The sequence below is a fragment of the Medicago sativa genome, chromosome 7 (assembly GCF_051527215.1).
Source record: "Medicago sativa cultivar Bolivia chromosome 7, Bolivia_mono, whole genome shotgun sequence".
Taxonomy (NCBI): Eukaryota; Viridiplantae; Streptophyta; class Magnoliopsida; order Fabales; family Fabaceae; genus Medicago; species Medicago sativa.
The window spans coordinates 47,016,729-47,043,379 of NC_140755.1; the positions used below are offsets into that span (position 1 = coordinate 47,016,729).

At 33.7% G+C, this 26,651-nt stretch overlaps 4 protein-coding genes and 1 pseudogene across 5 annotated transcripts; 3 read left to right on the forward strand and 2 right to left on the reverse strand.

Annotated features, from left to right (window-relative positions):
* Positions 1-4,324: 4,324 nt before the first annotated feature.
* On the forward strand, positions 4,325-5,228 carry LOC146906255 (uncharacterized). Its single transcript, XM_085729712.1, has one exon. The coding sequence runs from the start codon at positions 4,325-4,327 to the stop codon at positions 5,006-5,008; it is 684 nt and encodes a 227-aa protein (XP_085585838.1). The 3' UTR covers positions 5,009-5,228.
* Positions 5,229-9,298: 4,070 nt separating this feature from the next.
* Positions 9,299-10,720, forward strand: LOC146906256 (uncharacterized; annotated as a pseudogene). The gene is made up of 2 exons (XR_015018539.1): positions 9,299-9,372; positions 9,733-10,720. The product of XR_015018539.1 is annotated as an uncharacterized LOC146906256 (transcript).
* A 581-nt stretch (positions 10,721-11,301) lies between these two features.
* On the forward strand, positions 11,302-14,305 carry LOC146906257 (ras-related protein RABA4d-like). Its single transcript, XM_085724800.1, has 2 exons — positions 11,302-11,687; positions 13,614-14,305. Exons 1-2 carry the CDS (start codon positions 11,461-11,463, stop codon positions 14,053-14,055), a joined length of 669 nt encoding a protein of 222 aa, XP_085580926.1. The 5' UTR covers positions 11,302-11,460; the 3' UTR covers positions 14,056-14,305.
* A 276-nt stretch (positions 14,306-14,581) lies between these two features.
* Positions 14,582-16,897, reverse strand: LOC146906258 (SPX domain-containing protein 3-like). The gene is made up of 3 exons (XM_085724801.1): positions 16,550-16,897; positions 15,286-15,451; positions 14,582-15,070 (listed from the first exon to the last, which is right to left on the reverse strand). Exons 1-3 carry the CDS (start codon positions 16,763-16,765, stop codon positions 14,772-14,774), a joined length of 681 nt encoding a protein of 226 aa, XP_085580927.1. The 5' UTR covers positions 16,766-16,897; the 3' UTR covers positions 14,582-14,771.
* A 1,011-nt stretch (positions 16,898-17,908) lies between these two features.
* On the reverse strand, positions 17,909-18,777 carry LOC146906259 (uncharacterized). Its single transcript, XM_085728778.1, has 2 exons — positions 18,247-18,777; positions 17,909-18,142 (listed from the first exon to the last, which is right to left on the reverse strand). Exons 1-2 carry the CDS (start codon positions 18,775-18,777, stop codon positions 17,909-17,911), a joined length of 765 nt encoding a protein of 254 aa, XP_085584904.1.
* Positions 18,778-26,651: the final 7,874 nt, after the last annotated feature.

Genomic DNA, 26,651 nt, shown 5'->3' on the forward strand with positions numbered 1-26,651 from the left:
AAATTGATCGAATCATCATCCACCATTCCAATGGCAACCTCATGTTCCTGGATAAACACAATATATTCATATTGTATTTTACTTCTCTTTTCAATTGTGGATTTCCTTAATGACATGTTTTTTTTTTTTTTTGAGATGTAAGAGTTTGTTCTTTTGGAACAATTTCTTGCATGGGGATTTCAACATTGTTTTGATTTATTGTGTCTTAGACAAAGTCAAGAAAATGATCTTGAGCAATGTCAATGACACCTGTGGAAATATCAAGATATTCCTCTTCAATATCAAAGTCCTTAACCATATCTCCCCTTGCAAACTCGACATCCTCAAAAAATCGGGCATCTCCTAATTTGAAAATTGACTTTTTTTATGGGATCATAAAATTTATACCCCTAGTTCATTTTTTTTAGAATATCCAACAAAACAACAACTCACGGTCCTTGAGTCCAGCTTCTTTTCACTTGGCCTATAAGGCCTTGCTTCAGTTGGACAACCCCAAACATGCAAATGCTTTAAAATAGACATTTTGCCTATTCAAAGTTCGTAAGGAGTTTGTGTAGTTTAATTTGTTGGAACCCTATTAAGGATATATGCTGCAATTTTAATTGCTTCTCCTTCCTCAGAGTGATTCTGGTAAGTTAGAATGAGAAATCATACTTCTTACCATAACTTTAAGCGTTCTGTTTTGCCTTTTAGAAACACTATTCATAGTAATAAAACTTGACATAGTGTGTTACGAGACGATATCGCATTCCTGTAGGAATTTAGCAACTCGTCTTAGACAATGTTCATCTGAACCGTTATATCTAGCATGATATTCACCACCAAGGTTTGGTTTGAAGCTTTTTTTTTGTTTTTAGTTGAGTGGATTCTCAACTTCGATCTTAAAATATTTTGAACATGTCGAAAGACTTTTCCCTTTCATAAATGAGATAAATGTAGCCATATCTACCAAAAAAATCGACTATGAACGTTATAAAATATTGTTGACCATTCCAAGAAACCGCAGGGAATGACCCACAAATATTAGTATGTTTAACTTTTAAGACGACTGAAGTCTTGTTGGCCTTAAATCTCCTTGTATTGTATTGTATTGGTTTGTTTCTCCTTTATAAAGTTGATATAAATATCAATATCTGGAAAATCCAATTGTTCTAGAATTTCATTTGACACAAGTCTATATATTCTCCATTTGGAGATGTGACCCAATCTCTTGTGTCATAATGTAACATAATTCTCATTGGCTAATTTTACTTTTACACTTAATGTGCTTAACTGCAGTGTTTCATCAAATGAAGCAATTGTGTCAATCAAATAAAGATAACCTGATAAAGAACCGGACCCAACCAGTGGTATAAGAGCCAACCATGTTCAATCATTGAGAAAATAAGGTTTCTGCCATGAGTACGATTCATGATATGATAAAAATAATGCACTGTTGGTCTATGAAGTAAGGACTTTGATACGGATACCCAACATGACACAGAAACAAACACGTGGGCATCACTAATTTTTAAAATACAAGACAACGACATTGATAAATATCAATTTATGAACATTATCTAAAATAAATAAATTGTGAATTAAAATATACATTTACATCTAAATTAAGCAATTTGAATGAAGGTGAAAGGGAAAAAAAATTATGTACATATACTTTCATTCATCCATCTACTATAATGTAAAGAGAATTGTGTCGAAGTAAAGGAAAAAAAATGTATTTTTGGGATATTTATTTGATACGTGTTGCAATAGTATCTGACATCGATATATGTCGAACACCGAGACACATTTACTGTTAGAGGTGTTTGTACTTCAAAGATGGTGACACTATTTCTTTAAAAAGGTTAATTTAAAATACTCTAAGATGGTGACACTATTTCTTTAAAAAGGTTAATTTAAAATACTCTGATTTTTTGTTAGAAATTCTTATAAAAAAGAGATGGAGAAAGTAACTAGTATTTTGTAGGCTAAAATGCACTTTTGGCCCCCTATGTTTGACTCCGTAGCAATTTTGGCCCCCTATTAAAAAAAAATCATTTTCCAGCCCCCTAACTTTACCCCCTTCTGCACCTTATAGGCCCCCTCTAATTTTGACCCGGTCAAAGGCTATTATTGAATTAAATTTAAATGGAAAAAATGATAGGAATAATTAATAGCCTTAGGATTTAATCAGTGGTCAAGATTAAAAGACTCAATATAAGTTTTATTGTGTTGTAATCTACCAATTGTCTTTGATATTCAAAAGCTACTGAACTATTATTTGACTCCTATCCTTTCACATAATCATCCCTGTGTTGTTTGTGATTTACGTGATACTATTCTTTCCTTTATTATTTGACTTAATTCCTCCTTTAATTGCAGACTTGAATGCACCCACGTTTTTAGAGTTTCTAATTAACTGCCCCATCTATTTTTTCTTCACTGTAATTGGTGGAGTTTTCTTCTTTTTACGATTTACCAAAAGCCACTCACTGTGAGTATTTATTTGCACCTTTGAGTTTTTTGGGTTTGATTAGTTGATGAATTTGTGTTTAGAATTGAAGGATTTGAGTTTGTTGGGGGTGATGAGTTAGGAAGATGATGTTCCTGTCCTTGTTCTAGGTTTTTTAGGTTTGTGTTGATGGATATGAAGGTGATGGAGTTTTCTAGTTTCTGGGTCTGTGTTGATGATATGAAGGTGATACTGATGGAGCTTTACATTTATGGGTTTGTGTTGTTCAGAAAGAGAAAACGAAGTAGTAACGAGGGGAGGAGGGAAAATTAGGTAAGAGAGGGAGCATGTGAGTTCTTTTAATCTTGACCACTAATTTTTAATCATAAGGCTATTAATTATTTCTAATTTTTTTTTATTTATTTTAAGTGGCCTTTGACCAGGTCAAAATTAGAGGGGGCTTATGAGTTGCAAAAGGGGGTGAAGTTAGGGGGGCTGGAAAGTGATTTTTTTTAATAGGGGACCAAAATTGCTACGGAGCCAAACATAGGGGGCCAAAAGTGCTGTACTTGCAAAAGTACGGTAAGGATTCTTGGGTTAGGAATCGTATGCTAGGGGTTCTAGACTGATTATTGGATGCCTTGAGAGTGCTCTCAAGAGTGGTATTTATAGCCTGCTATGGGCTTGGGCTTTGGTTGCTTGGTTCCCAAGCAACGGGGGTATTTGTGTATTTTAGGACCTTTCAGGCGGTTTCTAGAAGCTTCTAGGAGTTTAGTGAGGCGGCGCCTCTGAGCGAGCACGCCTGGGCTCAGGGACCCTTCTGGAGGGCGCCAGAGACCTCTTGGAGGGCTTAGAGCCTTTCTGGAGGGCTTCTAAGCCTTTAGGAATATTATGACGGTCCAAGTGCATTTTAGCCTATTTTGTAAGGAAACTTACATTTAGAGAATAAATTAAGGACCGAGAGAGGAAAACATATTTGCCCAAAAAAATTGTGTTTCTTGGTTTCATTCCTTCTGACTCTAATTATAAACCCTCTTAGAATATAAATAAATAAGTGTATTATTTCTTTTTTTTTAAACATACTCCTCATTAATACTATTAACTTGTATTGAAATATGAAAAGTCAAATTAAATAAACATATGAACAAAGAACAATTTAGTAAAATTCCCACGCAAACTTAAAAAAATTAACTACATTATCAAGTTTTTTTAAAAAAAATACGTGAAATTAGTTAAGGGAGCTTATAATAAAAGGACAAAAGGGAGTACTACTAGTAAATTGTTATTGAAAAAACAAAGCAACGTTGAGTTCGTTTGGTTGAACCATTTAACCTATTTTGAACGAGCGGTTTCCCAAACCAAATATAGGAAGTTGTTGCTTTGCTTTGGAATCAATGTTTTTAATTTTACGTACAATGCAATTTACGAAATGAAGTAAAGCCCGTGTCATTTATAAGTTGCTTCTCAGTTTTAAAGTAGAGCTTCAAATTTATAACTAGTTCCTTATTCCCCAACAAAATTTTCACAATTCTCTCTTTCCTTTGGCAACCAGGTTTTCATCTGTATCTTCCAGGTTCCAGCCGTCCATGTAAGTATTTACATAAAGCTCATTTGTGGAAACAAATTCTTTGCAGTCGAGATATCTTGAATTGACATGCTCATTTGAGAATATTTATTTTGAAAAACGCAACATAATGTGCTTGAAATCTTAACTGTCCAATCTTGATCTAACAACCATCGATTTGTTGACTGCATGAAGAAATGATTTCTCGACGGTAGGGGATCCATATCCACTTCTTTGCTACTTCATTTTTACACTGACATGCCAAATTTGTATTATATGATCTAGATTCTAACTTAAACTTGTTTTGCAGACCAGGATCATCCTTTCTAATGGCTACACCCGTTCTTGTTAATGATTCTGAGACAAAAACTGATGCAGCTAAAAAGGAATATAGCATAGTTCACTTCAATTATCACAACTATTATGGCATAGAAAACATATCAATAGGTCACATTTATAAGAAAACTGTGTTTTCTCGATTCAACTTCCTAAAATCCTATAAAATTATAACAGTGGTGCAAAGTTGCTCTTTAAAGAAATCCAAAAATATATATTTGCTAACTAGGGATGACATTAGAAGATATCGTAGCAAGTATAAATTTTTACATATTGGGTTGGTACAATTTTCCATATCTTGCCCGTCAAGGTTAAATGGTGCAACAATCCCTGTGTCAATAAGTTTGAGAGATTCTAAGTACCCTGAATTTGAAGACTCTGTCTTGGTAAGTTTTGATTCAGATGCGTGTTCGAGTGACATAAAATTTAATTGGTTTCCGAATTTTTCGACCTCTTTATTTGATCTAGCAAATTCCAACGGCTTGGTGGTTACAATAGATCTCCCAGATTCTGTAGATTCAAAAGTTGAGTATAGGGTATGTTATAAATTAATGAAGAAATTTCTTAAACCGGATTATCTTTTTGAAAATCCGGTATTAGAGGTAAACACCGAGAAAGCAAATGTTGTAACCTACAAATCGAACAATCCGAGTTTAGTACAATCGGTGGATTGCTGAAGGCTTCAAGTTGTGAAGATGGAAAAGGTGACCAAGGAATCAACGAAGCCTTAAGCTAGCCATGTTTGGAGTTTTTCTTTGGCTGAATGTTTAGAGAATATTGTTATCAACAGATGGAATACTTGTTCACTCTCTTACTTTTTTCTTTTATTATGTATTATGAATTTCTGTATTATGCCTAGTAATTATGGCTTGGACTCTAAATTTTAATTTTAAGGGATTTTTTTTTTTTTGAAGTATAAATGGATTCTGATTTGATTGGCTGTCATCTGTTTTTATATGATCATATTTATGATATAAGCAGTTTTCATAGTGTTTATAAGAAGTGATCATATTTAGAATCATTTATAAGAAGTTACTTTCAGCTAATAGTGTAGAAAATTTGAGTGATTTTTCTCTTTGATTATAAAAACTTAGATATCAAGTGATTTACCTTTTGATCTTATATTCTTGCTATTGTAGTATAATGTTCTAGGGGATCTAAGGATGACTATGTGGACTGTCAAGGATTTGATCATTGCTTTCAACAATATTAACAACACTTGTCGTTTAAAAAGGAAAAAATTGTAGCATTATAGTGTAGTTGGGTGGCTACTACTCTTGTCTTACATATCTAATTGATCTTTTTGCCTACATTAAACTAGGTATAGAATTGTAGTAAGGTGTGAACAAAATTTGAAAAGCATTCTTTGTTCATTGGTAAATTTTGTGAATTCATACTCAAAATCACCTTAATTAAACTTAGATATGTGGAGCAAGTATCAATGACAACCAACAACCAAACATTCACAAGCAACAAAAACAAATCTAAATCTTATATAGCAATCAAGTGTAAAACAAAACCACAATCAAACTAAAGAATATGATAAAGAGAGTAGAAAGAAGAGAACAACACATAAAAAATTTGTTATTCAATTCAGTACAACACTCAGAAACGGATCTACTTGTCGTAGATTAGAGGCAACTGCCCCAACTACGGTTCCTCTTATATATGTTGATCTTTGATGTTTTAATTATAGCCCCCACTTAAAATAAAAGATTTCCCCCTAAATTAAAAATTACACTATAAAATAATTTCTCTCATGATTTTTTTTTTAAATCAAACGCGTAAATGTATTTGAGATAAAATTTTAAATGATTTATACCATACTTTTTAAATATAAAGACATATAAAGAACAATTTTGATTTTTAGATGTTAAAGAGTCTTTAATTTTTCTAATATATAATAGTATAGTGTTTATAATCTCAAATATTTTTTCATCGATAATGATATTATTTTTAGGACAAAACTTAGGTACAATTCTTTAGGTGCTTTTGTATGATTCTTAACTAAAAATACACATCTTTTTTTTATATATAACAAACTCCGAAAAAATTATGTATTTGAGAAAATCATGGTAAATTTAGTTAAGAATCCTACAAAAAACAATAAGGAATTGTACCTAGGTTTTTTCCTTATTTTTATTACTTTTGCATTGCTAAAAATTTTGTATAAATATTTATCATATAAAATCTTGCTCCTGCAAGTCAAAATTTTTGATCCATCACTAACAACATTTACCTACATATTGGGGAGAGAGCATCTCTTCAATCCACTATCAAAGAGTTTCTTCCAAAGAGATTCATGAGTTATAAATATTTAGATTAAACAAACTTTCTAAAAAAACACATCTAATTTCTATCTTTTTCTCGAATCTCTCATGGTGGCCAACATACTCAATAATTTCCTTACCCAAAGTTTGTACAAAAAAAAAAATTCCTTACCCAAAGTGTTTACATAATTTTTCCCAAAGTTTGAACTCAAATAATCAATAATTTTGCCATCCCATATTGCAACATAATGAATTAATCAAGGCTTTTATACGTCATTAATTTACTCCCTGCAAATAATGATCATTTAAAAAATGGTCCATGTATTCCTTAATCCCAGCATTTTACCATGCCAAAATTTAATCATTTAAAATTTCGTCTCTCTCCCCACTTAATCACTGCCACGTCATTAATTTGATGACGTGACTTTGTTAATTCACCAACCCACAAGTGAAATGACAGTTTTACCCCTGTCTTCATCTTCTCATTCCCTCTTCTTCTTACCGGATGTATCTGCAAACAACATTCATTCCCAAATTGAAAAAAAGAAAACATTATTCCCTAATTTAAGAACACATGAACAGACAATCGAGTAGCACACTGCATTTGTCACCGATGTTGTTCTTTACCCTCCTGTCGCCGGATCTGGTTCACCGCCGCTGCTTTGGGTTTCAGATTGAAGCTTTGGATCTAATAAGCTTTTACAGGATATGTGTTTGAAACCATAACGAAGAAGAAGATAAGATTATAAAGGGAAGATTATGGTAGCTACAGAAAATAGTGGTAGTGATTGAAATGAGAGTTTGCTTCAGCCAACAATTACAAGCCAAGTACAAAAGGAAAATCTTGCCAATAATTTGTGCAACTTGGTAGATTTTAGAGTTAATTAAGTTTTTGGTCTCTATAAATATCTGCAGTTTTGTTTTTAATCCCTATAAAAATAAATCACACTTTTTGGTCCCTACAAAATTTTTCGTTAGTGTTTTTAGTCCTTATAAAATTTTCCATCAACATTTTTAGTCTTTATAAAAAATTTTTATCAACATTTTTGGTCCCTAAAATGCTTAAGGAAAATGTCACAGGGACTAAAAAGTGTGATTTTATTTTATAGGGACTAAAAACAAAATTGTGAATATTTATAGGAACTAAAAATTTAATTAACCCGAGATTTTAAGACCTGGATATTAGTTTAGCAAAAGAAAATGAAGTCGTTAGTTAATTTTCAGCATCCAATGCAGATTTAAAAAAGTCTAATTTCCAGTATAACAAAATTATGATAAAACATTGTTTTGGATATCAGTTTCGTAGGGATATCAGTTTAGAAGAAGAAAATGATATTCAAATGACAGACTCATTAATAAAAAGATTCACCGATAAATTTTCAACACATGCTTCCCTTTATGATCGTAATTGGAAAGGATAAAGTAGAAGAAGAAGATTATGAATTGGAATGTAGAGGGTAAAGAAGGTATGTGAGGGAAACAAGAACAATATGGGTATTCTGGTCTTTTCGCAATTGTCTGATAAGTTCAAGGGTATTTTTGTCAATTCACACCAACTTGACCAATTAACATTCACACCTCACCTGATTAGTGACGTGGCAATGATTAATTGAGCTTAGGGACGAGATTTTAAGTGATTAAATTTTGAAGGGGCAAAATGCTAGAATTAACGATTACAGGAACCAAAATTTAAAGAGTAATGATATTTTGACATCCATTTGATGACAACTTTGTTGACAACCTTGTCTTTCTCATTTCTTATTGGTCAAAAACAATGGAGAGAGAAAAAGGAAGAGAGAGGATAACAACATCATGTGAGTATGAGAGAGAAAGTTGTCCAAAAGTTGTTAAAAAGTGGTTGTCAAAATATCATTTCTCAAATTTAAATGATCCATATTTGCAAGGACTAAACATATATAAAAGCCATTGATCAATAAGCTTATTAAATTTCATCATATTCGGAGTTAATGGTAGTATAATAATACGACTTGGAATAAGCCAAATGACGAAGGCTTTGATGTTTTTGGCGATAAAATATTGGGGTAATAGTCACTTTGGTCACTGAAATTGTAATGAGTAGTCAAAATAGTCCTTCAATGTACCACAACTTCAAAATAGTCCCTGATTATGCATTTTGTTAGTCAAAATAGTCCTTGATGTTAAAATGTTTAATTAATATTGCCAGATTAGTCCTTCAATATACTTACTTATTGTTATATTAGTCTTTATAAGTACATGTTTATTGTCATTTTAGTCCATATATGAAAAGAGTTATTGTGAGCATTGAAAGATTATTTTAGTGTCGAGGACTATTTTGACTAACATAATGCATAATCAAAGACTATTTTAAAATTTTGATACAATGAAAGACTAAAATGACTAATCATTACCGAGGGACCAAAATTACTATTACACCATAAAACATTAGCCCAAGCTGAGAATACGACAAAATACACTATTCTGCGTATCAATTATTGTTTTCCATTGAAATAATTTCATTTTCATTTCCTTGTCTCTTTCTAGGTAACTTCGGAGAAAAGTAACTTTAACAAAGAAATTAAAGAATTTATGGTCTTCCTTGCTCAATAAATTAAAGACATGGAATTCCTTGCTCCCTAAGATTAAGAACATATATATATATATATATATATATATATATATATATATATATATTCACATATTATTGTCTCCTTGCTCATTCAAGTTCAACCATTATCTCTTAACAAGTCTCTAATCTCTCAAGCCTGAGAATAGAATCTGCACTTTGTCAAGTAAGTAAACATTTAAATTTTAAAGCTTCTTTTGCTACTCCCTTAATCTTTGAACTTTACTAAAGACTAGACAAGTTAAATTGATTTGTTTGAACTATCTACTAACATAAGCACTTGATTGTTTATAAAAGCTTATGAAAACACGTTATGACATGTCAATAAGTTGTTTTTAGCTTATTTTATTAGCTCTTCAAAATAACTTATGAAAACTTATAAACTGGCTTAAATGCATTTGTTACTCCTTCAACAAGCTAAATTCTTCTTAAAAAAAATCTAGCTAATTTCTTTTTCCACTAATATATACATAGTTTTTTTTTTAGTCTCGCTAATCTCATGATTAATTTACCGCATATTTCACAGGGACAAGATCATCAATCATCACTCCGAATGGATTCTTTTTATTTTGTTCCTGCTGAGAACACAATTGATGATAGTGAAAAGGAATACAGTATTGTTCACTTCCAATATTCCAACAACAACGTCATAAAAAAAATATCAACTAGTCAAATTTATAAGCAAACACTATTTTCAAAATTCAATTTTCTAAAACCTTACAAAATTACAACAATAGAAGAAAATCTTTCAGCAGAGAAATACAAAGATGTGTATTTGCTATCAAGAGATGACATTAGAAGTCATAGAAGTAACTATAATTTTCTTCATATTGGGTTGGTACAATTTTCTATAGTTAATAGCTATCGAATTTCACAAGAAACACTTAATGTGTCAATAAGTTTGAGAGATTCTAAGTACCAAAAATTTGAAGATTCAGTCTTGGTACGTTTGGATTCAGATTTGTGTAAGGGTGACATAAAGTTTAATTGGTTTCCAAATTTTTCGGCACGTTTGTCTGATCTAGCGAATTCGAACGCCTTGGTTGTGACTATAGATGCTCCAGATTGTCGTCGATCTTTAAAAGTTAGGTATAGGGTTTGTTATAAATTAAGGAAGAAATCTATTAAACTTGGTTATCTATTTAAAAATCCTATGGTAGAGGTGGACACTGAGAAAACAAATGTTGTTATCCCCAGATAAAATAATAATATTAATAATCAGAGTTAAGTGTATAATCAATGGATTCTATGTATATGTTATGGTTGCTGAAAGCTTGAAGAATGAAGAAATATGCTGAATTTGGAGATTGTTCTCAGTAGAAAAAAGAGATGGAATCAGCATGGTTTCATTATCTTATTGTATTTTTTTCCTCTCTTTTTATTGTATTTATGAGTGGCTTGTAATATGTCTAGTAATTATGGATTGGACTCTTTGTAATTGATCTTTGTAATATGTCCAGAATTTACATTTCACAATTGAAAGAGAGTAATAATTGTAGTATAAGTTGAACAAATGTTTTGTTTCACATAGCTTTCAAGCAGTGCATCTCTTTTGATTTAACATAAAGTTGAACAAATGTCTTTTGATTTATAGGGACCATTTACTTAATTAACCCTTTTTTTTTTTACATAACTTTCAAGTTATTGGATAATAACATTTTGTATCAATTGTAGCACTTTTTAAAAGTTAGTGACTTGTTTGTCAAACTTTAACTTTTTTTGGGGAAAAAATTGTTACTTGACCACACTTTTTATATGTTTGTGGAAAATTGAAAGTCCATCACTTGCTCTATACTTCTAAGTTTATTGATGTGCTTTAATTAACAAATTTATACTAATAGTTATTTAAGAATATCCTTCAACCAACATATAGTGTGCCATGTGTAGATACTTGGATATCTTAATCATTTGATTCAAACATCTTTGATTATGTCGTACGTAAAAATACTTGTCCTAGTCTCCACATATACACATTAATAATACCTTGGTTTATAAAAGAAAAACACTTAACAAATGTAATAATTATTTACAATTATTCCGTGGAATACAAGCAAAACCAATTACACTCAGATTTGAACAAAAAAAAAAAAAATTCATTTTCGTTCTCCACATTCATCCCCATCTAACATCATACCCAGATCACCAATTTTCAATTTTCAATCAATCAACAAATCAATCATCAATGATTATACATAGATTGATTAATTAATTAACCTTCTCAATGCATGTTGAATTGGGTTAGAGGATTGTGACAATGTCTAATTTGTACGGTGATTACAACACAAAGATCGATTATGTGTTCAAGGTTGTATTGATTGGTGATTCAGCAGTTGGAAAAACTCAATTACTCGCTCGTTTTGCAAGGAACGAATTTAAAGTTGATTCTAAAGCCACAATTGGTGTTGAATTTCAAACCAAAACTTTGATTATTGATAATAAAACTGTTAAGGCTCAAATATGGGATACCGCAGGTCAAGAAAGGTATGAATCTTACCAATATAATAATAGTTATTATTGTTATTGTTTACCCTTTTGTTTATATTTTTATGTGTGATAATAATAATGAATTATTAGATCCATTCTTGAATGAGAAGGGATGTTTCTTGAGTTGATTTTTTATTTAGGATATGGTGATCAAGTTATGTGATGCAAAAATGTTATTAAATTTTTAATTGGTTAATGCATTATACACACTTGGTTAATGAAATGTTAGAACAGGTTAATAGATGTATTAGGTTTCGCAACTTGTTAATCATACTTCATTAACCTTGATTTTCAGGTATTCAAATTTGTGGTTAGTAAAGTTTAATTGGTTGTGTCATGTAAGTACAACTCAAATGTTAAAAAGTTGCAGGAAATTTGATGTGTTGGGGTGCATGTTCGAACAATCTATACCCCCTCTTGCCCCACTTATTATATGTGAGTTTCGTTACTAGACTCTTTGAACCCAACAAACGAGTTCAGTTGGTTGTTAGTGAGTCATCTAATCTTGGTATATCCATCAACCATTCATTGAACCGCCTTAACCATGTGTGTAATAACTAATCTTGATGTTCAATTAACACAAGTGTGATGCTAAAATATACAGGAGTAGTATCATTATGTCAGAAGATATTAAATGAATTTTTTTTTGGTCAAGTAGTTTAGTGGCTAGAAATTCACCTTTTTAAGGTAAATAATTGGGGTGTTTGGGGTTCGAACCCTAACTTCTGCATATATTATGCAATGTCCTCCCTACTAATTGAGCTAAACTCACGGGGACAACTTTTTAGATTATAGGTCTAAAATGATAATGTTTAGTGCATAGGATAAACTTGAAATGATAAATATATGATGTTTGTTTTAAATATACAAAATGTAAAGCTTTTAGCATCTATGTTAAAAGTCTTTTGTAGTGTGTGATACTAAGTAAAACAACATGTCTGCTTATTGTGCTTAAAATTCAAGCATGAAAACTGTGTCTGTATCACATTTCTCTATAAGAAATATATGAATTTAATTGCCTCTTGGAGTTGGTTTAGGAATGACATATAATTGCACAAGATCTTTGAAAAAATGGAAAATGCTGAAACTAGTAAGGTTAATTGAGCGCAATATTAGAATAATTTGTATTGTCTAAGTGAAGCACAGACACTCCTCAGATTAGGCATGTCTCAGTGTCAGACACGACACCGACACTTATAATTACATTAAATTATGTGATTTTTTCAAATTATTAACTATGTCGGCGTGTCAGTGTCCGTGTCATGTCCGGTGTCCGTGTCCGTATCCGTGCTTCATAGTCTCAGTCTCATGTTTGTACGTCTTTACAATATGTCATTTGTACTCATCAGCAGACTATGAAAAATTATGAATAGAATTTCCATATTACATTATACTTAATAAAGAATATGAATTTACTAAACTACAATGCATGGCTTGAGTACAATGTTTACATGATTAAGTAATCTACGAGATTTACATTAAGGAATTACTTAGAAAATGCTAGAAGAAATACATCACTATAGGTTGGCACATTTGTATGGTTTTGTCCTCATATATTGATAACACTTCTATTCCTTTTTGGTCTTACTGGCTCTTTTCCCTTTCTTTTCTTGATGCCTTGTGATATAAGTAATCATTGATATCTAATTTATCTGATATAAGTAACTATTTATAGTCTTTTGTATTTACTTGCCAATATTTTAATTTGAACCGTTCGATTTCTATTAAACGGCTTTGAACCGTTCGACTTCTATTAAACGGCTTTCAATGAACCTACTGCAAGACTCCTTGACTGTGGGGAATCCAAGTCCTTGGTTCCTGGCTTGAGTTGTTTTTTTACCTAACAAGCATTAGACTTATTGCATTTGAAGCATTAATTTGCTACTTTGGTCTCTGAAAGTTGCCTCTTATTCTAACTTATAGGTACAGGGCAGTTACTAGTGCATACTATCGAGGAGCAGTTGGGGCAATGTTAGTTTACGACATGACAAAACGTCAATCGTTCGATCACATGGCCAGATGGTTAGAAGAATTGAGAAGTCACGCCGATAAAAACATCGTGATCATGTTAATTGGAAACAAATGCGATCTTTCTACTCTTAGAGCAGTTCCAACAGAAGACGCAGAAGAGTTTGCGCAAAGAGAGAACCTCTTCTTTATGGAAACATCAGCACTTGAAGCCACCAATGTCGAAACTTGTTTTTTAACGATTTTAACCGAGATATACCGAATAAATGCAAAGAAACCACTTAGTTCCAATGGTGATGATCAAAATGGGACTTCAACACTTCTTAAGGGAAGTAGGATAATTGTTCCTAATGAAATGGATGGTGGTGGAAAGAAGGGTTGTTGTTTTGCCTCTTAGATTTTTGTATAATTTGTTTCTCCTTGTGAAGCATATTGCTCACTCAAATTTTGCATAGTTATGGGAGTTTGTAGAGTGGTAATTATTTTTTTACTGTGATTTTCCCATTAGGCATTAGCCACATTGAGACTATGTATTTAACTATGTCAATATAACTTGCCCCTTCATCGTTATTAGGATGATGAATGGAAAAGCTAACAACTTGGTGGATGAATTTGTTGTTGAGAATGAGCTAAGCTTTTCATAGTAATACTCCTTTTTTGTTTCTTGTTTGAGTAATATTTGTCATTAGCATGCACAAGCCGATGTTTGTCGCTTTTCTCGATAAAAATAATTGAAGTTACGAAATTTTATACGATTATTTGAAAAAATGCATCTATTTGATCGAGTAGAAACAGACATAATTGTAATTAAAAGATTTTAAACGAAGAGTAAAATTGGATATTAGCACGAGTCTACAATATTTCAAATATGTAAAACAATAAGCAAACAAAAAAAAAAAAAGTGAATATAATTGACAGTCAAGTCACAAGCAATACCTCATCTTATTTATAAACACTCATTATGAAAGAAAACAAGAACACAATATTAAGTATTGCGGAGAGTTGAGGATCATCACGTTACGCTGAGAACATTACACACGCAACTTGAAAATGAAGAATCTTCTATGCAGAATTGAACTTCATCATCACACCGAGTGAATTTAAGATTAAACCTCACTCGTTTTGCATAGAACTCGTACCCTCTTCGACGATCATCACATTCTCTTGTTCTGTAAGTAAAGCTTCAACTGTTCTTTTCAACAATCCTTTTCCATCAAATACAACTTCTGCATTTACTCTTTCAGCTACTTCACTGGCTTGATATGTCTCATCTATTATATTTTCGCATTCTCTCACAAGTTCTGAAATCAGATCTGTGCTTAAAAAGGGATGCTCGAGAATTTTCTGAAGGAATGGCAGGCGCCTAAGCCCGCCTGTCTTTCGATCATATTTCTTCAGAATTTTCGCCAACCCTTCAAAATTAAAAACCTCCAACATAAGCAATGTTATTTTTTTTTTTTTTTTTGAAGGACATAAGCAATGTTATTATTCATAAATAATATATAGCTTGATAACATTCCAATGATTGTTGTTAATGAGGTTTTTAAATTTGAGAATGAGTTTTCAGTGAGATTATAATTTGGATAATGTTATATAATTAAGGTTATGATGAAAGAAGAAAGAGTACCTGTGTAATTGATGTTACAGTAGTTAATTAAAAGTACCATTTCACCATGTAAATCAACAATATATTTTGTTAAAGTATTCATCATCTCCATATAATCAGTTTCTGATGACTGACTTCCATTTGTTCCCCTTAAACTGATTGCTCTCTTGATATTCTGCTCTAACTCCTGCACCAACACAACTGTTTTTTAAGAAAACTATAAGTATGTGTGTGTGTGTGTACACTAATAAGAAATAATATGGAACTATCAACACAACTAAAATAGTACAATTCAGCAAACATAACAAGCACCTGTATGTATAAAAACCTATTACAAATTAAAAAAAGTTAGTTAATTTGGTTTGTGTAATTAAACTTGATTAACAAATTGTATCTAGTATCACCATTATAGTTATTGTGATTAATCATCTCACTTTTTATTTTATCTAATTTGTATTAGAACTCGTCACTCAAGCTCTTTCTCCAATCCTCTATGAGAGAAATAGTAAAATAGTTAAGGATATTTTGTTAAAATGAAAATTTATGTTGGAGAGTTTGAAATGAGTCTATTCACAACAGAAAAAACTTGTTTTTAGCGTCGGTTTGAAGCCCATGCTAACAGGCCAAAAGTCAACGCATGCTAATTGCAATTTATTGCGCCACCTTTGCGTCAACATTGTCGATGATACTCCAGAGCTCGAAGCTAATTGTCGATGATACTCCAGAGCTCGAAGCTAATGGTTACCATCATTTATTTAACGAAAGATGTTGATTAGTGGCGGCTTGGCCGATGCTGAGTTGAAGCAAAGACTATTTATAGAACGGCCAACGCTAAATCACTACTTTTGTAGTTGGGTTTTGGTAGGAAAACACCATAATTAAACCTTTGACACCCTAATGCTTCATTCTACCGCAAAAGTGTGTTTTGCAAGGATCGAACCGCAATTCCTCCCACAAATTAAGAACTGATTTATCAACTTAGTCACTCTCATTGGATTTTGAAAAGTTTACATATAAATAATTTTTCAATAAGAGATAATTTTATATATGGGATGAATACAATAATGCCTTTGTCTTCAAATATAAATATCCTTTTGAATTTTTTTTGTCCCTTTTTATAAGTATACTTTAATGATAACATAAACTTATTCTTATTCTCTTTTTAGAATGATAAATTTGTAAAAATAATATCGATTTTTGACAAATTTTAATACAACTACCAACTTTCTTAATTTTCGTAATTTAATCGACCAATCCTACATTTAGGGGAGTGGTAATACATAACCTTATATCGGATAATGAATTCCTCCACTTTTTCAGTGAAAAAATCATTGAACTTCTCGATTTCATTGTTCAACAAACAAATAAACTCTGCCTCCTCATTTCCATCATCATGTATCAATCGTATAAGCCTCTTCAATTCTTTGTATGACAAAAACTTGTCCCTCCATCCTGGCTGCTTCTCCTTAATATCATCAATATACCTCTTTGCAAACTTCATAGTCTTCTTCACTAAGATTAATTTCTGCCCTCAACTTTGGTCGTAACTTTGAAAATGGAAACTATTTAAGAAACTAAAGAAAGAAGAAATGATAAGGATAAATAGTTTTGATGGGTGAAGATTAAGAATGTAGATAAGGATGCTTTTTATTGGGCAAGTTTTGATAGAATATCAAGGAGCATATTCTTAGTTTGATGAAATTGATGTTGAATAAAGATTAAAAAACTAACAATAATTTGTCATGGCCGATCAATTCAAAGGTAAAATAGTTTGATGGATGAAAATAAAAAAATTTAACAAGGAGGTTTTCTTGTTGGCCTTCATCTGATAAATTAAATATTGAAAGGTATATGCTTATTTTGTTAATATCCATGTAGTGTTAGAGATAGTAGGGATGCATAATTAAATAATACTCCCTTGATAATAAGTCGCATTACAATAGCAATGAAACATTAATGTTATTTTTTTTTACTATACCTTTAATTATTTAGTACTCTATCTTTTTTTCAATTTATTAATTTATCTTTCTCATATCATTAATTAAGCATGATTTTGTAAACTAACCTCTTAATTTTTCTTTCTCATATAAACTTAATATTACTATAGTCTATATATGAACCGACCAAAATGACTTATAATATAATTTGAGATGGAGGGAGTACATTGATTGGTCTAGTTCTATGAATTTTAAGAATGAGATTATGATTCATTTGTTGGGACAATTGATGAATATGGTAATGGTGAAGTTGATTCATTTTGGGATTCAAAGAAAAGAGAAAGTTATGAATAATAGCTGGAAACGTTTTATTCACTCATGAGGTAATGAATCAATTACACTTATCAAAGTGTCTTATATACACATTACTTGACTCAATAAATTAGAAAGTGACAATTTATTTAAAATGACTCTAAATTAAGTACTAAACTAATAAAAATAAAATTAAAACTTAATTAAAAAGACTTTAAAAATGTGATATGACGGACTATCATCAAGAGGTCAAACAACCTACTGAACCTCTCCCTAAACACCACTCCATCAACCCCCAAATCTGACCAAAACATAGTTAACTTCCCATTGCCCACCCCACAACTGACATGATCTCTGAACCACTCCTACCTACGTGATGTAGAGATAACCCGCCACTAAGAAGAGGCATCACGACCTCCTCCTACCAACTGACCACCCACCACACCATAACGGGCTGCCATGACCCTAAACCACAAACTATTCTTATCCACCAACATCCTCCAACACCATTTTTCTAATAATGTATAATTAAACTCCCTAATTCTCCTTACCCCCAAACCACCAACCTCTTTACTCAAACAAACAGAGTTCCAGTCCACCCATGATATTTTCCTGTGGTCCTCACTCCCCTCCAAAAAAAAAACAAATTAAAATAGATTCAATAGAGGAGATGATACCTGCCGGAGCCTTGAAAATAGAAATAGCATAAACAGGCAGCAATGACATGACAGACTTCAGCAAAACCAAACGACCACCCATAGATAAATGCTTTGACTTTGATGTAGTAACTCCTTATTGCACTTGCGGGCTTCGTCAACAACCTCATTAGCCACCAATATGCCGTCAAGAATCTGACGACCCTTAATGAAAGCCAATTGTGATATGATATAATTGATCCCATAATCGAGCGAATTCTTTTACCAAGGACCTTCGATATTATCTTATACATACTTCCCACCAGAGAAATGGGTCTGAAATCATTCAAACGTTGGGGACTATCAACCTTAGGAATAAGAGCAATGAAAGTGTTATTTATCCCTTTGGTCAACTTGTCGTTCCTATGGAATTCCACAAGAAAACGCATCACATCATCCTTCAAAATATCCCAAAAATCTTTGATGAACGCAAAAGAGGTGTTGTCTGATCCCGGACATTTATAATTATCACAATCCCACACTGCAGCCTTCACCTCATCTACTGAAAATAGTTTCACCAAACCGACCCCCTCGACATGAGACAAGGATCGAAACTGAAGGCCAGCCATGCTCGGGGCTCCACAGCACGGTCTTGGAAATGGGAAGAGAAATGAGAGTAGATACCTCCATGTAACATCCCGATTTTCGCTAGATTTATTTTATTATTTATTTATGTGTGTTATATGTGCTCTTATGTGATTATTTGCCTCTGTGTGTATTTTGGTCGGGAATCGTAGAAATCGGTGTTAGAAGGGTATTTTAGTCATTTTAGACATAGGGGTATTTTGGTCATTTTGAGAGTAGGGGTAATTTTGTAATTTTTGCTAAGGATTATTTTAGTGCTTAGTGAGAGTTGTTATTTTACTAAATTACTAGAGAGAGTGTATTAATTATTTTATTACCGGTAAGTGACCGTTATTATTACATTTTACCGTTAAGTGAGTAGTAACATTTTGGGTTAGAATATAAATGGGTTAGGCCCATTAAGGAGTTGTGAGTTGAGCCCAATTAGGTTGGACCTATTTAAAAACTAGTGTTAGTAGAGAAATAGGATTTTACCAACATTTGTCATTTGGAAAGAGATAGAGGCAAGAGAAGAGAAAGGGGTTTGAAGGAGGAAAGCTAGAGAGAGCTAAAGGAAGGTAGAATTCAAGGGGATTGGAGCTAAAGTGAAGCCCTAACTTGAGTTTGTGAAGAATTAAGGTAAGGGATTTAGTCTTTACTCATAATCACTTAGTTGTAGCTTCTACCCTAATTCTTTACTTAAGTGCTTATTTGAATAATTGATTATGGTGGAATTAATTGGTAAATTTGTGCTTATGTTGTGATGCAATGTTTGGGTATGTAAATTGAATGTTAATTGAGTTGTTGATGATGAAATTACAAGCTTAAATCATGTACATATGTATGCTTTGTGTTTTGCCCAAAAATTGATGATATGAGATGTTGTTGTTGTTGTTGATGTTGTGAGGCGTTGTTGTTGATGTTAGAAACATTGGGTAATCATAATCTTTGATGTTGTTCATAAAAAATGGGTTGATTATGAAGAAGTTTGATTTTGATGATGTTGAATGAGTTAAGAAGATTGTTAGAATAGTCAGGATGGTATGATTTTCTATTTTAATCACTTTGTTTTGGAGAAAAATCATTTTGGGAAGAAAACGGGTTTTTGAGTAAAAGTCATTTTAAGAGCTTCTGCAAAATAAGTCATTTTGGGATGAGTTTGATTAAGTTGTTTTAATGTTGAAATGTCAAGTTTTCAAGTGTGGTTTGTATGGTCCAACTGTTAGGAATGCATTGGCGAAAATGGAATTGAAAATGGATTTGAAAACAAGATTTTATGCACGAAAACGTAAAAAATGCATTTTTGATATACTGGTGGAATGACACGACCGTGTGTCTATATGACACGACCGTGTCAGAGTCTCCTGTAAGGGATGACACGACCGTGTGTCCTGATGACGCGACCGTGTCAGTTCTGCAGAATCTCAAAACCTTGTTTTTTCGTATTTTTGTGTACTTTTAAGCATACCAACGGATTCCAAACACCTACCCTTATACAATCACTTTATAATTAAGCTTCTAAGAGTATCATAGCTAGGATTTAACTTGGTTTTGTTTTGGAAATGAATTGGTTTTGCAAAGTGATAAAGTGAGACGAACTTTGTGATTTTTATGATTTCGTCGTATTTAGCCGGGTTAAACGCCAAGGTATACCCTACTGCACTTATACATAGCCTAGGGGAATACTTAGTTGAGGCATTGGATATTGTTTTCTTGGCTTTGGTTCAATACTTCAATAATTTTGAAAATGGTGGAAAGATAGACGAACTTGGTTGTAAATGGTTCCTTTAAACCAATTACTTTATAAATCTTTCTTGGATGATTTTATATGATTAATTGATGATATGTGAATGATTGTGGACGATTGAATATGATGTTTATCATGAAATTATATGTTGTTCCATTTTACTTGGTTTATGAAAAGTATATGGAATTGTTGTGATATTTGGTAGGTTGATGTTGATGTGTGTGATGATGACTCTTATGTGGATTGTGATTGTTGAATGTGTGGACATGTATACTTGATAATGCAATTTTTGTTGAGATAGTCAATGTAATTGAAGGTGTACTTTTACATTGGTGATTTGTAAGAGAGGAGGTGTACTCTTGCATTTGTTATGTTGAAGTTATGCATTGTCGGGTTCTTGTTGTATGTCCATGCATCATGATCATATTGAGTCGTATGTGAAATGTAAGAGAGGAGGTGTTCTCTTACATAGGTGATTGGTAAGAGAGGAGGTGTTCTCTTACTTAGATGTTCGGTTGGCATCTATTGTTGTTGTTATGGTACCACATGCATATATGTGTCGTGTATAGGCGCATTGCATATTGAAATGATGTCTTGATGTGGCATGTGAATGGTGATTGTTGATGATAAGTGTGTTTGATGAATACATACTTGTGACATTTGGAATTGAATGGTTGATAAGTTATGTCATAATTGAATATGTGACTTGATGAATTTGTGTATTGGTGAAATTTGGTGAATATTGTGATTTTGTGGATTGGTGTATATGTACATCGGTGGATTGTGTTGATGGTTGTGAATAATTGAACTATGTTCTAATTGCATGTCTTACTTGTTTGTGCTTATACACTTGGTGAATCAATTTGATGATAACTATTTTGATAATAATGATGAGGTGAGAATTGTATATGTATATACATATGATTTGGTGATTTCTGTGATAATGATGATTGCTCGCTTATAACTTTAAAATGATGAATTGTATTTGTTGAGTTAAGTATGCTAGATGAGGAATGAGGTGAGTAATCCTTTCATTGATTTGATGTTGATAAATGATGAACTCTTGTCGATGACTTGATTAAAGATTGAATATGTTTGTCATGCTATGATAATAATGTGATAGCTTGAAGTGCAAGTGATGGGGGATAATCATGTGATGCTAGTATTCTAGGAGGGATGGTTATGTATATGTGATATGTATGAATCCTTGAATGCTATGTTTATTATTTCTTGATTATGATTAATGTAATGCTTACCCCCAGTGGTTTCGACCGCCTACTTGTCTGTATGGATGGGTAGACGTTGTGCAGGATTAGTCGCTTGGTGGATGTTTGGATAGCAGGAGCTTTCTCCGTTGTCGTGTCTTAGAGTCTAGGATAGGCTCTGATTAGGCATTTGTTATGTTGTTTAAACCGTCTGTTGTGGAGATTTCTATTTATGATTTATGTTGTTTATGACATGTAATTCTGGTGACGTATGAATTATATTCCGCTGTGACTGTTGAGGATTTTATATGCATGTCTATTGGTATTTTTGTTGAGACGTAGCGTCTATTTCTTGAATATTTGCTATATTCGCGTGTTTTATCGCTTTAATAGAAATAGGGCGTTACAAGTTGGTATCAGAGCCGTGGTCAGTCTTGTCTGGACTAGTATTCGTTGAATTTCCTGTTGTATGCGACATGTACGGGAGTACTGTCGGTACTTGTTGTGTTGTTCCGTTCTTTTAGGTGGGTTTGAGCGTAGTGGGGGAGTAGCAGGTTGCTTTTAGTGTGTTAGTCTGGCAAGGGAAGGTATCTTTGGCTGCAGAGGCTCAGTTGGTTGTGGTTTGTGTTAAGGTTCCTGATGATTTTGAGTTGGATCTTGTGTGTCTTCCGTTGAAGTATATGGATGTGATTTTTGGTATGGATTGGATGTTGACTTTTGGTGTTAACATTAATTGTTTGACCAAGAGTGTGACGTTTTCTAAGCCGGTAGACAAGGAAGGTGGGAAGTTCTTGACCGCAGAGCAAGTGAAAAAGTCTTTGGATGGAGAAGCTAGTGTGTTCATGATGTTTGCTTCCTTGAAGGAAAGTAGTGAGAAAGGAGTTGGTGATTTGCCGGTAGTGCAAGAGTTTCCAGAAGTTTTTCTGGACGACATTACCGAATTACCGCCAGAGAGGGAAGTTGAGTTTGCAATTGATTTGGTACCAGGAACGAGTCCTATTTCGATTGCGCACTATCGGATGTCTGCATCAGAGTTGGGTGAATTGAAGAAGCAGTTGGAAGAGTTGCTCGAGAAGCAGTTTATCAGGCCGAGTGTTTCTCCGTGGGGTGCTCCAGTGTTATTGGTTAAGAAGAAGGATGGGAGCATGAGGTTGTGTGTGGATTATCGGCAGTTGAACAAAGTGACAATCAAGAATCGGTATCCGCTTTCGAGGATTGATGATTTGATGGATTAGTTGGTTGGTGCAGAAGTGTTCAGCAAGATTGATTTGAGATCAGGATATCATCAGATTAGAGTAAAGGCGGAAGATATATCCAAAACTGCGTTCCGAATGAGGTATGAACACTATGAGTATTCTGTGATGCCATTTGGAGTGTCTAATGCGTCAGGTGTTTTCATGGAATATAAAAATAGAATATTTCATCCTTTTCTGGACCGTTTGTGGTGGTGTTTATCAATGATATTTTGGTGTATTCGAAGTCTGAAGAGGAGCATGCCGAGCATTTGAGGATTGTGTTGGGAGTCTTGAAGGAGAAGAAGTTGTTTGCTAAGTTGTCGAAGTGTGAGTTTTGGTTGCGGGAAGTGAGTTTCCTTGGTCATGTGATTTCTAAAGATGGTATTGTCGTGGATCTGTCGAAGGTTGATGCAGTGTTGCAATGGGAATCACCTAAGTCTGTTTTTGAAGTTAGAAGCTTTCTTGGATTGGCAGGTTACTATCGGAGGTCCATTGAGGGATTCTCTAAGTTGGCGTTGCCATTGACGCTGTTGACTCGGAAAGGACAAACTTATGTTTGGGATGCTAAGTGTGAGAAAAGTTTCCAAGAGTTGAAGAAGAGGTTGACTTTAGCTCCAGTGTTGATTTTGCCGAATCCGGAGGAATCATTTGTTGTGTATTGTGATGCTTCTAAGATGGGTCTTGGTGGCGTGCTTATGCAGAATCTTCAGGTTGTGGCTTATGCTTCGAGGCAGATGAAAGTGCATGAGAAGAATTATCCGACTCATGATTTGGAATTGGCGGCCGTTGTGTATGTGTTGAAGATTTGGAGGCATTATTTGTATGGTTCTAAGTTTGAAGTGTTCAGTGATCATAAGAGTTTGAAGTACTTGTTTGACCAGAAGGAGTTGAATATGAGGCAGAGGAGATGGTTAGAGTATCTTAAGGATTTTGATTTTCAGTTGAGTTATCACCCTAGGAAGGAGAATGTTGTTGCTGATGCTTTGAGTAGGAAGTCGTTGCATATGTCTGCCTTGATGGTTAAAGAGTTGGAGTTGATTGAGCAGTTTCGAGATTTGAGTTTGGTTAGTGAGTTGACGCCGGATAGTGGGAGGTTGGGAATGTTGAAGCTGACGAGTAATATTTTGGAAGAGATTAAGAATGGTCAGAAGGAAGATTTGGAACTTGTAGATCGAGTGGTGTTAGTTAATCAAGGCAAGGGTGGAGACTTCAGATTGGATGAAAATGGTGTTTTGATGTTTCGTGATCGTGTTTGTGTACCAGATGTTCTTGATCTTAAGAGACGGATTTTGGAAGAAGGTCACAGAAGTGGTTTGAGTATTCATCTAGGGGCGACTAAGATGTATCAAGATTTGAAGAGGTTGTAAGATGTATCAAGATTTGAAGAGGTTGTTTTGGTGACCTGGAATGAAGAAAGAGATCGCGGAGTTTGTGTATGCTTGTTTGGTTTTCTAGAAGTCTAAGATTGAACATCAGAGACCGTCGGGTTTGATGCAACCGTTGTTTGTGCCAGAGTGGAAGTGGGATAGTATCTCTATGGATTTTGTCGGAGCGTTGCCAAAGACTGTTAAAGGTTTTGACTCGATTTGGGTGATTGTTGATCGGTTGACGAAGTCGGCACATTTTGTCCCTATCAAAACTGGTATGTCTGTGGCGAAATTGGCTGAGATCTACATTGAGCAGATTGTTAGACTGCATGATATTCCTTCTAGTATTGTGTCGGATCGGGATCCGAGGTTTACTTCTAAGTTTTGGGAAAGTCTGCAAGTTGCTTTGGGAACTAAGTTGATGTTGAGTTCTGCTTATCATCCCCAGACTGATGGTCAGACGGAGAGGACTATTCAGAGCTTAGAGGATTTGTTGAGAGCTTGTGTGTTGGAACAAGGTGTCAGTTGGGTCGAATGTTTACCGTTGATTGAGTTTACGTACAACAACAATTTTCATTCTAGTATCGGAATGGCACCGTTTGAAGCTTTGTATGGTAGAAGGTGTTGGACTCCGTTGTGTTGGTATGAGTCAGGTGAAATTGCTTTGTTAGGACCGGAAGTTGTGCAAGAGACTACGGGAAAGGTTAAGATGATTCAAGAGAAGATGAAAACGTCTCAGAGTAGGCAGAAGAGTTATCATGATAAGAGGAGGAAGGACATTGAGTTTCAGGTTGGTGATCATGTGTTTTTGAGAGTGAATCATGTAACTGGTGTTGGTCGTGCTTTGAAGTGTCGGAAGTTGACTCCTCGTTTTGTTGGACCGTTCGAGATTATTGAGAAGGTTGGGGTTGTAGCGTATCGAATTGCGTTACCGCCATCTTTGTCGAATCTTCTTGATGTGTTTCATGTGTCTCAGTTGCAGAAGTATGTGTATGATGCGTCTCATGTGATTCAAGTGGATGATTTGGAAGTAAGAGACAATTTGACCGTTGAGACTTGGCCAGTTAGGATTGAGGATCGTGAAGTGAAGCGTTTGCGTGGCAAGGAGATCGTTTTGGTTAAAGTGATTTGGGTTGGACCAACTGGAGAGAGTGCCACTTGGGAATCGGAGAGTAGGATGAGAGTTTCGTATCCAGAGTTGTTTCCTTCAGGTAATTTTCGAGGGCGAAAATTCTTCTTAGTGGGGGAGAGTTATAACAGCCCGATTTTCGCTAGATTTATTTTATTATTTATTTATGTGTGTTATATGTGCTCTTATGTGATTATTTGCCTCTGTGTGTATTTTGGTCGGGAATTGTAGAAATCGGTGTTAGAAGGGTATATTAGTCATTTTAGACTTAGGGGTATTTTGGTCATTTTGAGAGTAGGGGTAATTTTGTAATTTTTGCTGAGGATTATTTTAGTGCTTAGTGAGAGTTGTTATTTTACTAAGTTACTAGAGAGAGTGTAGTAATTATTTTATTACCGGTAGGTGACCGTTATTATTACATTTTACCGTTAAGTGAGTAGTAACATTTTGGGTTAGAATAGAAATGGGTTAGGCCCATTAAGGAGTTGTGAGTTGAGCCCAATTAGGTTGGACCTATTTAAACACTAGTGTTAGTAAAGAAATAAGGTTTTACTAACATTTGCCATTTGGGAAGAGATAGAGGCAAGAGAAGAGAAAGGGGTTTGAAGGAGGAAAGCTAGAGAGAGCTAAAGGAAGGTAGAATTCAAGGGGATTGGAGCTAAAGTGAAGCCCTAGCTTGAGTTTGTGAAGAATTAAGGTAAGGGGGTTAGTTTTTACTCATAATCACTTAGTTGTAGCTTCTACCCTAATTCTTTACTTAAGTGCTTATTTGAATAATTGATTATGGTGGAATTAATTGGTAAATTCGTGTTTATGTTGTGATGTAATGTTTGGGTATGTAAATTGAATGTTAATTGAGTTGTTGATGATGAAATTGCAAGCTTAAATCATGTACATATGTATGCTTTGTGTTTTGCCAAAAATTGATGATATGAGATGTTGTTGTTGATGAATTGTGATGAATTCATGATTGGTTGTTGTTGTTGATGTTGTGAGGTGTTGTTGTTGATGTTAGAAACATTGGGTAATCATAATCTTTGATGTTGTTATGAATTTGTGTTGTTCTTGAGGTTTTCATAAAAAATGGGTTGATAATGAAGAAGTTTGATTTTGATGATGTTGAATGAGTTAAGATTGTTAGAATAGTTAGGATGGTATGATTTTATGTTTTAATCACTTTGTTTTGGAGAGAAATC